At 44.7% G+C, this 16,338-nt stretch overlaps 1 protein-coding gene across 1 annotated transcript in view; it reads left to right on the forward strand.

The window, feature by feature from the left end:
• Positions 1-10,312: 10,312 nt before the first annotated feature.
• Positions 10,313-16,338, forward strand: part of stxbp4 (syntaxin binding protein 4) — a gene marked incomplete at its 3' end in the record, with an annotated part of 76,261 nt that continues 70,235 nt past the window's right edge. Inside the window, exons 1-5 of the mRNA XM_056297618.1 lie at positions 10,313-10,338; positions 11,281-11,354; positions 11,612-11,707; positions 12,698-12,767; positions 13,067-13,141. Of these exons, the coding sequence (XP_056153593.1) occupies positions 10,313-10,338; positions 11,281-11,354; positions 11,612-11,707; positions 12,698-12,767; positions 13,067-13,141 (341 nt within the window). The remainder of the gene's footprint in view (positions 10,339-11,280; positions 11,355-11,611; positions 11,708-12,697; positions 12,768-13,066; positions 13,142-16,338) is intronic.

Below are 16,338 nucleotides of genomic sequence, written 5' to 3' on the forward strand. Positions count from 1 at the left end.
GGTAATTCCATTGGGGATTATAATACCTCGTCTTCTCTTGGCCTTAATCCCACCGTCTCAAAAACGTGGTTTATTCTTTTGGAGACCGCCCACACAACCAAATGAGTATTTCAAGGAATTACTCCGGTAAACTGCCCTGGCAGACACTGTAGTAAACAATAGGAATTAAGAGCAGTTTATTTGTTGATCTTCTTACCCCCCCTTGCCAGTCTCAGCAGCTGCTGCCCCCGAGGTCCTACGGATTAACGCTGTTGTCTTTTTCTTCCCTTCTGCTTCCTGCTCCCCTTTCTTGCGTCCCTTCTTTGCTCTGTCTCTTTCATCTTTGAACGTCCATTAGATATTTGTTTTGTTGCGTCTGTGAAGGTGCACGTAGTAGGTTACTGCCATTTGCACGCCGTCCACCTGCCAGTGTAATATTATTATTATACTTGTATTATTATAATACCCTCACGCTTGTGTATGCCAGGCCTTCTTGTATGGAATGTGTGTACTCTGCATCATGTGTACTGTTGATGCTGCTGTGAAATCTGAATGTTCCTCTCTGGGATTGAAAAATTGTCATCTTGCCTTATTGTGGCGTGTTTTATGTAAAACAGGTGTGTGTGTGTGTGTGTGTGTGTGTGTGTGTGTGTGTGCATACACACAATACACACACACACACACACACACACACAACAAATGTGTGTGTATGTATACACATACACATACACACACAAAAACACACATATGCGTGTTGTAAGTCTCTCCGCTGAGCTGCCCGAGCAGTGCCAGAGGAGGGAGAGGTGAGGCAGGCAGGCAGGCAGGCAGGCAGGCAGCCCTGTTAGTGACGGACGGGTATCAGCATGGATTAGAGCGTAAAGGTAGGCGCCTGTCTTTCACTGTCTAGGCGGATTTTCATCTCTCTGTTTCTCTCCGCGGTCACTCGGACCGACCTTGTTTAAACTGCTGCTGCTGTGTCATTTCATCCCGTCTCCCTTTGAACAACTGACTTTTGACTCATGGCTGTATAATACTTCCACGCGTGTCTCCCTGTGTGTGTGTGTGTGTGTGTGTGTGTGTGTGTGTGTGTGTGTGTGTGTGTGTGTGTGTGTGTGTGTATATGTGTGTGTTTGTGTTTGTATTGGTGTAGGTGGGGAGTGTGTGGGTTTTGTCTCTGTGTCCGTGAGATGCCATTACTCCCTCAGGAGGCTGAACGTTTCGATGGGCTATCTCTACTTTACTGGTGAGTTGAATCCCCTGTCCTCTTCATTCCAACCTCTGACTTTTACCCCTGGGCTCTTCTCTCTGTGTTATACCTGGCTGTGGTGAAAATGCGCCAATGTTGTTGATGTGCTTAGCTGGCTGGATGTTGTTTACCTTCTTCTCAAACACTCGAATCGTACTAGATCGCTTGTTCATGTAGCCTGCCCTGGGAGTGCCAAATATTGTACATATATATGTCAATGTTCCCGTATATGAGTAGCGGTCAGTGAGTCAAGACAGCAAGTTGTCTGCTGATTGTCTTCTGACTCATCATCCTAAAAGGTACAAATATTTCTCAGAAACTGCAACCTGTTCAGCCTCATCTGTTGTCCAATCAACATTATAGCTTCCGTTTGCCATATGAGATACCGTGCTGATAATCTGTCAGCATATGGATCCATCTGTGCATGGATCTATATGTAATCTGTATGGATCCATCTGTCATGCTTTATTTAGCGCAACAGTTCTCAAACCTTCCGGCTTGTGACTCCCTCTAAAACAAGGCTGTGTCAACCTTTGAGCGCCCATTCCAAGTGTTAGCTTACAGGATGTTGCACGCACTTTGGAATAGAAAGCGGATTTTTATCTCCCCCTTTTATAGGAAATGCATTTTTTTTAAATGTCCTTAAACTTTGCTCCTTACTTGAAGATGCTGAGTGGCTGCATTCATTCCCCCCCCCACAAAAACGTGCAGAGTCTGCAGACTAGATAATGAACTTGAAAAAATGCCCCCCCCCCAGATTTCATTAAAATGCAGCTCTTTGCCAACCTCTCTCATGTTTGTGAACCCATGAGGTGTCCAGACCATAGGCTGAGAACTATTTGCTAAAGGGAAGCAGTAGTGTGGGCTGTGATGAATAAATAATCCAAGGCAGCTGGAGAGCCATGCCGTTGGGTCTGCCTAGCATTATGGGGTTACTGTACCTTCCACCTGCGTCTGGGCTCTGTGACGTGGCATGAGCATGGCAGGTAATGCAGATTATTGGGTATTAAGTGATCAGTTTAATTGCTTCCTTGTGTCCCAGTAACCGGGCTCGGCACATGTCATCAGCTATTGTCATCTGCTTGCTGCACTCAGGGAAGTCTGTTGCTATGGGGAAAACTGGGACGCAATATTGGAACGTGGCGACTTTTGATGGCTTATCGAGAGAACTGTTTATTGCAGAGCTTGCTAAGGCTTTAATCATTTTCAAAGGGGCAGGGCAGGTTATAAAGGAGTTCATCCCTCCTGTGGTCACATTGCCCTTGAACAACGCTATGCACGGTGTAAGTGTTTCCTGCGTTTACTGTCCTCTGTAGTCAGAAACAAGCAAACGTAATGTATGCTCCACAACCAGAGAGTTACCAAGCAAATCATCCGCTTTGCTTTCTGAGTGGCATTTTATTTTGCCCAATTTTGCCAATCGCTCAGCAGTGTCCCAATTGATAGCCATTACTGATCAAATTATACTTGGCTGTCTTCAGTCAAAACAAGCCCCTCAGCCTTGGCAGTATTGTAAATGGCTGTTTATTGAGCTGTATAGGACCACCTGGGAAGAGCGCTGGATGAGAGAGACACTTGAGAGAAGACTGGAGGGATGTATTATCCAGACCAGCAGGGGTGCTTGTTGTTTCAGAGCTTTGGGCATTTACTGCTTGTTGGCTTGGCAAACCACTGACAGGTAAGTGAATAACATTGGTCACCTTGTTACAATGGTACCTACCTGTCAAAGGGTGGAATATATTAGGCAGCAAGTGAACAGTCAGTTCTTCAAGTGGATGTGTTGGAAGCAGGAAAATGGGAAAGTGTTAGGATCTGAGTGACTTTGACAAGGGCCAAATTATGATGGCTAGACGACCGGGTCAGAGTATCTCCAAAATGGCAGGTCTTGTGGAGTGTTCCTGGTATGCAGTGGTCAGTATCTACCAAAAGTGGTCCAAGTAAGGACAACCAGTGAACCGGCAACAGGGTCATGGGCGCCCAAGGCTCATTGATGTGCGTGGGGAGTGAAGGCTAACCCGTCTGTCTGATCCCACAGAAGAGCTACTGAAGCTCAAATTGCTGAAAAGTTAATGCTGGCTATGATAGACAGGTGTCAGAACACAGTGGATCACAGCTTGCTGTGTATGGGGCTGTGTAGCTACAGAATGGTCAGAGTGCCCATGATGACCCCTGTCCACCTCTGAAAGTGCCCACAATGGGTACGTGAGCGTCAGAACTGGACCATGAAGCAGTGGAAGAAGGTGGCCTGGTCTGATGAATCACGTTTTCATTTACATCATGTGGACAGCCGGGTGCATGTGCATCATTTACCTGGGGAAGAGATGGCATCAGGATGCATTATGGGAAGAAGAAGTCAGCTGAGGTAGTGTGATGCTCTGGGCAATGTTCTGCTGGGAAACCTTGGCTACTGGCATTCATGTGGATGTTACTTTGACACGCACCACCTACCTAAACGTTGTTGCAGACCAGGTACTCCCCTTCATGGCAATGGTATTCCCTGATGGCAGTGGCCTCTTTCAGCAGGATAATGCACCCTGCCACACTACAAAAATTGTTCGGGAATGGTTTGAGGAACATGACAAAGAGTTAAAGGTGTTGCCTTGGCCTCCAAATTCCCCAGATCTCAATCCGATCAAGCATCCGTGGGATGTGCTGGAAAAACAAGTCCGATCCATGGAGGCCCCACCTTGCAACTAACAGGACTTAAAGGATCTGCTGCTAATGTCTTGGTGCCAGATACCAGAGGACACCTTCAGAGGTCTTGTGGAGTCCATGCCTCAAGGAGTAAGAGCTGCTTTGGCAGCATAAGGGGGACCTACACAATATTAGGCAGGTGTTTTTAATGTTTTGGCTGATCGGTGTATGTACCACTTCAGTAATATAATAATAATAATAATGATAATAATTACATTTATATAGCAATTTTCTAGAAACCCAAAGTGCTTCACATTAAAGGGGGTAACTCACTTCAACCACTACCAATGTGTAGCACCCACCTGAGCGATACACGGCAGCCAATTTGCACCAGAATGCTCACCACACATCAGCTCAGACTGAACAAGATTTTATTTGAACATGAAAAGCTTCTTCAAAAAGCCAAGATCAGTTCTAAGACTTAAATCTGCAATGTTGTAAAGGCACACTTTCTTAATTTGAGAGTTATAATAATATGATTTTTTTTATAGGTAATGTAACATTTACCTTACACACAAGACTTGTTTCCTATTTCTTGGTGTGGTGCGCTCTCTATCTCAAGTTTTAGCCTTGCAAGCAAAAAAATAGAAGTGCAAATTTGAACAGAATTATCAAAAAATAAAGATATCTTAACCTTGTTTTGTGGAAAGCTTTCACTAGAAGAGGCAATTCGCTTAGTTCTTTAGAAGACAGGGAGTGTTAAAATCCCTGCATTTTCTATGCGACTTAAATGGATCATAATGCTAAGAAAATTTAATTTATTTATGTTTTACCTAAGATATTGAGTACTTCTCTTTTGAAACTGAGTTCTAACCTTGACAACTTAGGAGTTTTATTCAGTATGACACCTGTCGTATAAAATCACAATCACACAATCAGTGACTACATAGTCACTTAAAGTTGAAAAGAAATTTTCAAAATGGACGAAAAACAAATTACTTCGGAGGGAACCATTTTCTGTCTTTCCTCGTCATATTCATTTGAATCCACTATCAATCAGTAAGACTGTAGTAAATTTAGTTAAAGGTGTAAAAGTCTGAACAATCAAATTCAACAAGTGTTGATGACAGCAAGTCGGTGATTAGAAAATGGGAAGTGTGTAAGAGCGCTGGTGTAATTGGAGCCCACACAGTCTCCTATTCACTGTTAATGGAGTGCCCCCAAACATGACATCTGAATAATGTCAGAGATTGGAGTCATTGTAGAGAATTGAGACTCCAGGATGCTCTCTCCCCAAGAATTTACTTTTGAGTTCATTGCTTTTCTCTTTTCTTTCAAATTGGTCTCATTCCCAGAGTAGAAGCTCGTATTATCCCATATCTGTTCTCTACACTGATAATGAAGAGAGCACTTGAGGTGGTTTTAATGCAGTAGAACATTTTTTTTAATGTGCCACAAAACATTTTCTTTAGTACACCACAAAGAAGTTTTCTGTTGATTATTTTAGCAGACCATTCCTTTTTCATCCCAGTTGAGAAGAGAGCAAGACTTGATTATTCTCTGAACAATTCCTCTCATGGATGGAGCCAACAGCTCAGTAAAAATTGTGATTTCCTAACGGATGCATAATCTCCATGGGACGCCGTGGCTAGCAAGGGCTGGTTCAGCACAGCAGGGCGGGGTCGATCAAACTCCACGTGTTTGTGATTCCCAATGGCGCGCACGTTTTCAAACGGAAACCGCGGGAATCTCGTATTCGTATTTGATCACTTCCGGAAACGATTCGCTCGCCCGTGTCTCTTTGTCATTGGTTTTTGAGAACAATATGGCAGTGGACTACTGATTCCGGATTACGGGCCTCGGACTAGCTACAACAGAGATATCTGGCTTTGACCGCTGCCTGATTCTTGGAAGTGGGGACTGAAAAAAAAAGACGTCGGCTGAGCCGGTGGCTGGCTAAGCTAACTAGCTGGCTAAGCTAACTAGCTGTCACAAACAAAACGCCATGGAACCAACAAAAGAATCCACCAACTGACGATATGAAAAGATGGCTCGACTTTCTGACGGAGGAGGTTGCTTGCAGCGGTCAAACTACAACAGAAAAAACGGTTTTGGACCTGGCATCCGACGTAACATTTTGCCAAATCAGTATGCGGATTGACAACGCTGGCCTTGGTGCCGTGCCCTCACGGCGTCCCGATGGAAACTGTAAAACCCGCTGGGTGGCGACCCCTGAAAAACAGGGGGAAAGCTGAAAGAGGAAGAGGAAGAGGAAGAAGTCAAGGCTCCGAGGCTACAAAACACCGAGACGGAAACGAGGATCGTCTTCCTGGAGCAGTACACGCGAAAGGAAGGACACCGTTGTCCCCGGACTGGAGCCTACACCCCGATCGAGTGCAACTGGACTTGTTATTGTAACGTGTATGGATAAGGAGACACGCTGGCCGCTGGCTGGCGGGTCTGACCCGTTAGCCGAGCGGTTAGCGATGTCTCCCGCGGTGCGGGCGATACGGGTTCGCTTCCCGGCCGCGGCACTTCCTGTGGCTGCGTTGTCCCCCCCCCGAATTCGCTACAGTATATATCCGTGAAGACGTGTCGCCTCTCATCCGAGAGGCTTCACCAGTTCGTGCCTTTCCGACTAGAACAAGCTAGTCTGACTGGCTGGTGACTCGGAACACAGAAGAGCCACGCACATCAATAGCTCTGATAACTGAGTCTCATCAACAGCCAGTCAGACTAGCTTGGTCTAGTCAGAAAGGCACGAACTGAGGAAGCCTCTTGGATGAGAGGCGAAACGTCTTCACGGATATATACCAAGTCCAGTTGCACTCGATTCAACTCCTTTGGACAACCATGACCCGGATGAATGAGAACCTTCACAGACATGCACCCGGGCGGTGACGACGATGAACGGCGAGGAATTCAGAGAGCGGGACTCAAACTCTGGAGCGACAGGCGGCTGCTCTCCCGCAGTCTAAGGGATCTGAAGCGGAGAATAATAACACAGAGGCATGTGTATGTCACCCCCCCCCGGAAAAACAAGAGGGATAAACCGGCCACAATAATAAGGTTTTCGAACAGAAAGCATAAAAACGCACTGCTAAGGGGAGGGGGAAAGCTGAAGGGATCAGCTGTCTACTTGAACGAACGTCTGAGTAAAAGGAATGCGGACATGGCCAGAAAGGCGCGCTTCCTGAGAAAGCGGAAGAAGAGCCAGTCCACATGGCCAGCAAACTGCAATACCTTCATAAAATTGAACGGAGCACCAGAAGAGGCTAAAGTGCCGGCCATGACATGGAGGAATTGGACAAATACCAGTGAGTCCAAAGGAACAACACAACGAGGTAATAAAAAAACAAAACAACTTAAGTCACTAAATAAGTACACTACATACGTCCATTACAAGTTCCAAAAGAAGTCATTCATCTCCGCCTGGAGATAATGATGAACAGCAAACAACAAGGACTACACAATATGATAAACTGGGATTAAAAACGTGAATATACTGAGCATAAATCACAAGGCATGGAAAATGATATTGATCCAGAAAATAATTTCTTCAATAATATCAATTACTGTTATTACACAGATGGTCAGTTTAACATGAAGGTTAAGTCTGATCATAAAATATCAATTATCCACTTTAACAGCAGAAGCCTTTATGCAAACCCCCGAAACATCAGAGAATTTCTAATTAAATTAAAAAAAACATTCAATATAATAGCAAACACCGGGCTCAGCCCTGATAAGGGTGTGGACTTGAACGGATATGAACTTACTTATAAGAACAGGACAACCAAGAATGGAGGGGGTGTGGCTTTGTACGTGGATAAAAGCTTCAATTATAAGGTGGTGGAAAGCGTGACAACAGTGGTTGATGATGGGTAGAATACATTACAATAGAAATATGTATGGAAAAAATAAAAATGTAATTGTGAGCTGTATATATAGAGCACTGGGCACTAATATTGAAATATTCAAGGATTGGGTGGAAGAAATGTTTGCTAAAACAATTCAAAAGGTTATATTAGTTGGCTGAGATTTCATTATAGATCTGCTAAATCCAAATAAGCGTAACATGACTGATTGAGTTTATCAATCCAATGTACAGCATGAGCTTATATCTAAAAATCACTAGACCTAGCAGAATTATGTCACACTGCCACGCTAATAGATAATATATTCACAAATGTTATGGAAGACAATATAGCGAGCAGGCTATTAATAAATGATGTCAGTGACCATTTGCCATTTTTTGGAGTCTAACAGTAACTACAAGAAGGATAAGGATGCCAGTAACTTCAAATACAAGTGAGGAAAGACTAACAAATCCATGAATGCATATAGAAATGAATTACTAACACAAAATTAGAGAATAATATACGATGGCGAAGCTATCGACAAAGCATATAGCACATTCTTAAAAAATATTCAAATTTTTATATGGCAAAAATTGCCCAATAAAACAATACAGTAGGAAACAAAAATATACATAGTCCATGGATCACAAAGGGATTTAAAAATGCCGGCAAAAAGAAAAATACTCTTTAATTGTTACTCTCTACTTAATTGTGGAGTCTCTCAGGGGTCAGTATTAGGCCCGAAATTGTTTATTCTTTTTTTTTTCTGGATATTCCCCCACTTTTCTCCCTAATTGTACTTGGCCTCTTCCGAGCTGTCCTGGTTGCTGCTCCACCCCCTCTGCTGATCTGGGGAGGGCTGCAGGAGTTGCCAGCTGCTTCTTTTCACCTGACAGTGAGGAGTTTCGCCAGGGGAACATAGTGTGTGGGAGGATCACACTATTCCCCACAGTTTCCCCTCCCCCCCGAACAGGCACCACGACCAACCAGTGGGGGCGGTTGTGCAGCGACCAGTATACATACCCACATCCGCCTTCCCACCCGCAGACATGGCCAGTTATGTCTGTAGGGACGCCTGACCAAGCCGGAGGTAACACGGGGATTCGAACTGGCAAGCCCCGTGTTGGTAGGCAATGGAATGGACTGCTACGCCACCCGGACGCCCCCGAAATTGTTCATTCTGTACATAAATGATATATGCAGAGTATCAAAAATATTGAAATTTGTTCTATTTGCGGACGACACTTATATTTTCTGCTCTGGGGAGAATTTACGGCTGCTTTTGGAGTTGATCAAATGAGAAAATTAAAAATATGGTTTGCAAAACAAAGATGTTGTTTGGAAATCGTCAACATAGAAAGCGTATATGAAAATACATTTCTAGATGTGATAATAGACCACAAAATCTGCTGGAAACCTCATATATGATACGTGCGAGAAAAGCTGGCAAGGAGGTTTGCAGTCCTGGGAAAAAAACAAGGCACATTCTGGATCATAAAGCATTGTACACTATTGTTCACTTGTATTGCCATATCTGAATTACTGTGTGGCGGTATGGGGTACCACCTACGAAGGCAACCTACGTCCATTATGCATACTGCAAAAAAGGGTCATAAGGATAATTAACAATGTAGGATTTCGCTACTACACTTAACACGCCGTTTTAAAGTCACTTGCCTTGAACTTCATGGATCTCATAGAATTTAACACAGAACAAATAATGTATAAAGCAAGAAATAATTTACTACCGGGTAATATACAAAAATGTTCTTCGACGGGGGAGGAGGTTATAATTTGAGGGGAAAGTTTAATTTAAAGAAACTGTTCATACAACTGTGAAGAGTATGTGTATTTCGACCTGTGGGATGAATTTGTTTGGACGTGGAACTCAAAAGTACAAACTTTACTCAGTTCATAAGGACAAAAAATATTTTTAAGAGGTATAGGGATGAGGAAGGGTTGTGATGACTTTAGGTTTTATATTATTGACACTGGGGGATATTTGGGTTGTACATAGAATTGGTACAATTGTTTATAAATTGTATAAAAGATAAAGATTGAGTTAACTGATGAGTAGTGGAGAAGGGGTAGGAGTAAATAAGCGTATACTTCCCCATACTCCTTTTTGTACATTTAATATTTAATGTGTTTATGAGAATTTGTTTATTGATTTTGTCGTATAGGTTAATTATTGTTTTTTCTAAGGACCCCCCCCCCCCCATCTTTTTGAGCCATCCCGGTCACTGCTCCACCCCCTCTGCCGATCCAGGGAGGGCTGCGGACTACCACATGCCTCCTCTGATACATGTGGAGTCACCAGCCGCTTCTTTTCACCAGACAGTGAGGAGTTTCGCCAGGGGGACGTAGCGCGTGGGAGGATCCCGCTATTCCCCCCAGTTCCCCCTCCTCCCCGCACAGGCACCCCGACCGACCAGAGGAGGCGCTAGTGCAGTGACCAGGGCACATACCCACATCCGGCTTCCCACCCGCAGACACGGCCAATTGTGTCTGTAGGGACGCCCGACCAAGCTGGAGGTAACACGGGGATTCGAACCGGCGATCCCCGTGTTGGTAGGCAACGGAACAAACCGCTATGCTACCCAGACGCTCCGTCATATTGTAAGGTTTATTGTTCATTTCATTTTATTGTTTCATTTTTATCCGTTTCTGTTTTTTTTTTCTTTTTTCTTTTTTTACATGTTCGCAGTAAAAATCAATCAAATCAGATCAGATGAAGATTATAGTTACAAGCCGTCTTTATTATTTCAGATCTGGTGAGGAGATAAGACAGTGTGTGTGACCTGATGCTGATGCCCTGTCAGCCAGTCTACGGCAATAGCGCTTGTCCTCACAAAATACCCCATTCGAGAGAGACACACACACACACACACACACACTCACACACTCCAACGTAAGCACCACAAGTAAAACGCTGTTTGCTATGAACCATACAGCATCCCGTTCAGCCCAGGCGTTCATTTCAGCTCCAGAACAGGAAGGAAACAGACAGAAACGAGCATGCAGACTGGGGCTGCAAGATCTGCCAACCTCTAACTAGAAGCTGCTGGTATATATATTTTTTCATCCTACCGTGCGCATTGTTTTTGAGGTTTTATTCCACTAAAATTGTGATTGTGTGACCATGGGGATTGTCAAAGACATCACTGTTTAATGGTTTTTTCTTCTTCTGTGATGGCAGTTGAGGTCAGCTGAAGGTTGACGGTCATGGTTTAGGTGGTGCACAGTTCAAGGCGCAGAGGTTACTCGCATTTCTGCAGCTTTTATTTGTTTAGGACGTGGCCGGCTTTGCCGCCCCGACAGCAGGAATGAACGTAAGCAGCACATGCCAAAATCCTGTGATGGTATGATTATTGTCATCATTATTATGATGGTTTTTTTTTTTTTTTTACTTTTCGAGAGCCCCGTGGAGAGGGAGCGGCTCAGTGGACGAGAGGCCTGAGGGACGGAGGCTTTGCCTTTTTTCTGGTAATGACCGGAATAGACGGATGAAGCGGGGCGGTGGGTGTGTGATGTTGAAATCCATTGTTTCTGTATTGCCAGGACCATCATGGGGCCACACGGCATCAACCGAGCCGTGCAGAGGCTGGAGTTCTGCGACTGCAAGAGAGGACTGGGTCAGTGTCAACTCCCTCTATTCTCAGTTCTGTTTTAACTCGGTGTCGCATGTTTCTACCCCGCGGCGTGCTACGGCTCTCTGCTAATATCCAGTATCAAACTGCAGTTCAGTCAGCCCACTGGCGTCGACATCAAAAGCATTCAAATCAGACTTGTCGTTTTATTTTATTTTTTATTTTTTTCCACTTTGATCAGGGTTTTAAACAGATTTTGTATTTCTGCAGTGCACACGACACTAACCCGAACTCTCTTGCAGGAGTGAAGGTAATGGGAGGCTACAGAGAACTAACCGGGGAGGAGTTTGGCATCTACATCAAGCGGGTGATAGCCGGTGGACTGGCTGCCATGGATGGTAGGGATCTGCTGAGTTTGTCCATTTCTTTCTTTGTATTCTGAAAGAGATTGTGTTGGGACCCGGCAGGTCTTCTGATGTGATATTATAGCGATATTCTAGTGCCAGTTCGACAGTTATTGCGATTTTTCAAATGTCACAATATAAACGTTGCAATTTGATATTGCAGCTTTTTTTAAGGGTCCATGTGAAAACCAAGAAAATGCAAAAAAAAAATCCATTTATTTGAAGCCCCATACGTTATGAAGCTGTAGACGTGCTTCCCCGTGTAAACAGCCAAACGGTTCACATTCACACGTTGAGAGATGTAGAAGTCATGACATCACACCTCTCCAAACCACGTGTGTTGTGATTCAGGGGAAATGCTGCGATATTGAAATCGTCACGGCATAATAATCTCGACTTTGCAGCGAATGAATTTTCTTCCTCTCACCCCTAGAAACAGATGTGGGAAACGTCCTCTCTCTCTAACACAGTCAAAACAGTCTCCCGCTTTAAGCTTTCAGCCTCTCACACTGTCTGTCCTTCTGTCTCTTTCTCTGTCACGCTTTCTCTTCATCACTCTCAAACCCCCTGTCTGTCTGTCTGTCTATCTGTCTGTCTGTTTATCATCTCTCTGTCTGTCTTGTGTGTCTGTCTATCTGTCTGTCTGTTTCTGTCTCTGTCTGTCTGTCTGCCTATCTGTGTGTCTCTGTCTGTCTGTCTGTCTGTCTGTCTGTCTGTCTGTCTGTCTGTCTGTCTGTCTGTCTGTCTGTCTGTCTGTCTCGATCTGTCTATCTGTCTGTCTGTCTGCCTGCCCATCTCTCTTGTCTGTCTGTCTCTCTATCTGTCTTTCTGTTTCTCTATCTGTCTGTATCTGTTTGTGTGTGTGTGTGTGTGTGTGTGTGTGTGTCTGTCTGTCTGTCTGCCTCCTTTCCGATTCTCCCTCCATCTCTGTTATTGTATGTGCATCTCTCTCTCTCTCTCTCCCCCTCCCTCCTCTTGTTTCAGGGCGGCTTAAGTCAGGTGACCTGATTTTGGATGTCAATAACATCAGTCTGGTAGGAGTCACCAATGAAAGGTCAGTTTTTTGACCGAGCTGGACTGAATGATGATGAGGCTGTGTTTTTTTTTAAGCTAACGTCGCTGAGCTCTGCAAATAAAGAAGCCTCAAGTGTCTGAGTTAACCGTCCCTGAGAGCATATGAACACAAGTGAAGGGCCAGTGAACTTCTTTCGTGTCAGAGACGCATCTGTTTTGTCCATTTTATCAAATTGGATCAGTTTCACTGTTGAGTTCATCTGTTCTTATCATAGACGTGTGTGTCTTGCATGGTGTCAGATGCCCAGCTCATGTCAGTTATGTCTCATTTCCCAATAGGGCTGTGGAGATTTTACGTACCGCCTCGTTCTCCAACCACATGTCTTTGTTGATTGTCAGAGATGACGAGTCCAGGTAATGGCGGGTCTTACTTTTCCTCAAACCTAGTCACTTTTTGTCTTTTGCTGCAACCCCCCCCCCCCCCCGTCTTTGAAAATAAACTGTCCTCTATTTTACTGCTGCACAACAGACTGACACAATGTGATTTCTAATCATTTTGAAGTGCCATACTTGTGCAAAACTACTGCCAGTGGTTGTTTTGTGGTGGCGTTTGCTGTTTCTCCGGTTATTTTTAAGTCAACCAGTCGAGGGGGGAAAAAAAAAATCTCTTTTCCCTGTCCTGTGTCTGGAAAAATAAGCTACCGTGTTACTGTATCTGGTGATTTGACTCAGCCACTAAGCAGTTTAGGCTTCATGTTGCGTGCTAAGTCAGACTGCAGATCATTGTTTTGCGTCCTGAATGAGGACAACCTCTATGGGGTGGAGCGCCGAAGAGGCCCCTGATTTGTTTTTGATAAATCTAAAAATAGTCTTAATACAGTAAGTAAATTAAGGTGTTTGGTTACGCCTGCAGAGACGGCCTCGGCTGGCGTGCTGTGTAGTTTCTGAGGGTCACCGCCAATTTGACTTACAAGTGTTTCCTTCAAAAACGGCATGGAAGGGAAGTACACTTTATCAGCCGGGGGGCGGGGGGGGGGCATGCTATGGTCTAATCTACCCCTACTACCCCTAGCCTAAATGAGCCCCCCTCCCCATGTTGCACCTCATAGGGGAGTTTGCATGCATGGCTGTTTGACTGCACTTTCCTTGCTTTTTAATTGCCGCTCGGGGCTGAATAAAAAAAGTCAAGTGAACTGAAGTGAACTGGATTCACCGAGCGTTTGTTTTCAAGATCAGAAGATAAACTGTAAAACTTCTGGGTGCTTTGTTTGAAAAAAACAAAACAAACATATATATATATATATATATATATATATATATATATGTGTGTGTGTGTGTGTGTGTGTGTGTATAGCATTTTTTCCCGAAACTGTTAATGTTGTTATAAGTGCTTAACTACTGAGGAGCGGAATATCAACACGGATACAGGAAAAAAAGTTTTAATGCATTGCAGTACTGAGGATGAGGATGCTCCCCATTCCTGTACTGCAATGCAGTAAAACTTTTTTCCTGTATCTGTGTTGATATATATATATATATATATATATATATATATATATATATATATATATATATATATACTATACTATATACACACACACTGAGGATCCTTTGTGTGTTAGAGGTCTGTGGAGGAACTGCCAGCGTTCATAAATTGTTTATCAGCATGGATCCTTCTCCACAGAAGCTCTCTGTAGAGGCTCCTCAAAGCGCTTTAACTGCTTTCTTTTTTTTTGTTTGACTGACAGCCAGGCAGTTCTTGTCTACCGTCTGTGGTTCATGTACGGTCCACTCGTGTCACCTCCAAAAACAAAAAAGGAGAAAAAAGAACACTGTTTACTGTACCGTTTAATGAGGATGCTCACTATTCCTTGCCCGTCCTCCTACCGGTGCATGCTGGGTGGGGGACGTCTGTGTCTGCGGCGAGACGTTGTCAGAGAGAGACAGCGTCACACAGAGCACCAGCTGGAGGTAAAGCAACCTGGCACTGTGCTGACCACCCTGCCTTGTCACTGTCAGGCCACTGTGTCATGCCAGCAGCTCGACAAACGCACACTGACATAATAGGGACACCTCGCTGTCTGTCTACAGCAGGGGTCGACAACCTATGACACAACATTTGGATGGCTGGACGTTTACTATTCTGTATTCCTCTAAAAGGCTTACAGTATTAGACAGTTCTGGGGACTTTTAATTTGAGAAACAACGATTTTAAATAGGAAGTGACAGATGGATGGATGGATGGATGGATGGATGATATTAAAGTTCTTTAGTTATTCTAAATGCCCTTCGGGTGTAGATATCCGGGGCACAGCCGAAAGTAGGTAAATGTTGATAATAATAATAATATGTATTAATGATAATATTTCACTGCATATTGCACGATTCAGACCTTGAATCAAAATAAGAGTCAGGGCGGTGTCCGGGTGGCGTGGCGGTCTATTCCGTTGCCTACCAACACAGGGATCGCCGGTTCGAATCCCCGTGTTACCTCTGGCTTGCTCGGGCATCCCTACAGACACAATTGGCCGTGTCTGCGGGTGGAAAGCCGGATGTGGGTATGTGTCCTGGTCGCTGCACTAGCGCCTCCTCTGGTCGGTCGGGGGCGGCTGATCGAGGGGCAGGGGGAACCGGGGGGAATAGCGTGATCATCCCATGTGCTACGTTCCCTCGGTGAAACTCCTCACTGTCAGGTGAAAAGAAGTGGCTGGCGACTCCACATGTATCGGAGGAGACATGTGGTAGTCTGCAGCCCTACCCGGATCGTCAGAGGGGGCGGAGCAGAGACCGGGACGGCTCAGAAGAGGGGGGTAATTGGCCGAATACGATGGTATGGCGGCCTGTCCTGGGTGTCTCCCTGCCTGCCGCCCAATGACTGCCGGTATAGGCTGCAGCATCCCTGCAACCCTGAGAGCAGGATAAGCGGTTGGGATAATGGAATGGACGATTGGGGAGGAACCCCCCCCCCAAAAAAAGAATCAGAATTTGCTTTATTTGCCTAGTAATTGTTCACATACCAGGATTTTTTATTTGATGTGTCACTCAAACAATGAAAAAATTAACACCAGCAATATAACAAGTACAGTGACACAAGTAAAATCAATATTTGCAGTGTCTTGACACATGCTCAATAATCCAAGTAAGGAAATCCCGGAAAGGTGAATCAGTTTATCTGGACTCAACGTTTAGTGGGAGAAACGTCTCACCCCTCATCTAAGAGACGTTGTCAGTCTCCGCTGACTGCAGGACCATCGAGGTCTAATGAACGCTCAGGGCATTTGCATATGAAACCTGCACATCTGTGCAAGAATTCGTGCAAGCGCTGGACCACATCGTTCAAGTCTGTGCGTACAGGACGTAGTGGGGAAAGGACAGGATGTAGTGGGAAAGGACAGGATGTAGTGGGAAAGGTGTGCAGTTGTGAGGATTTATCATCACACTAATATGTTTCACAGTGCTGCCGGGCTGCAGCTGTACCAGGCTTAACGTCCGTGTCCAGTTTTTAAACGGCTCACCCCAAACTCGGCGGTGACCTGGCTCGCAGACGGGAACAAAACATTTGCTTTTGTGGCTTTGCCTCGTCTTATTATTGTGAAATCGAATCAAATATA

Source organism: Lampris incognitus, chromosome 17, assembly GCF_029633865.1.
Source record: "Lampris incognitus isolate fLamInc1 chromosome 17, fLamInc1.hap2, whole genome shotgun sequence".
Taxonomy (NCBI): domain Eukaryota; kingdom Metazoa; phylum Chordata; class Actinopteri; order Lampriformes; family Lampridae; genus Lampris; species Lampris incognitus.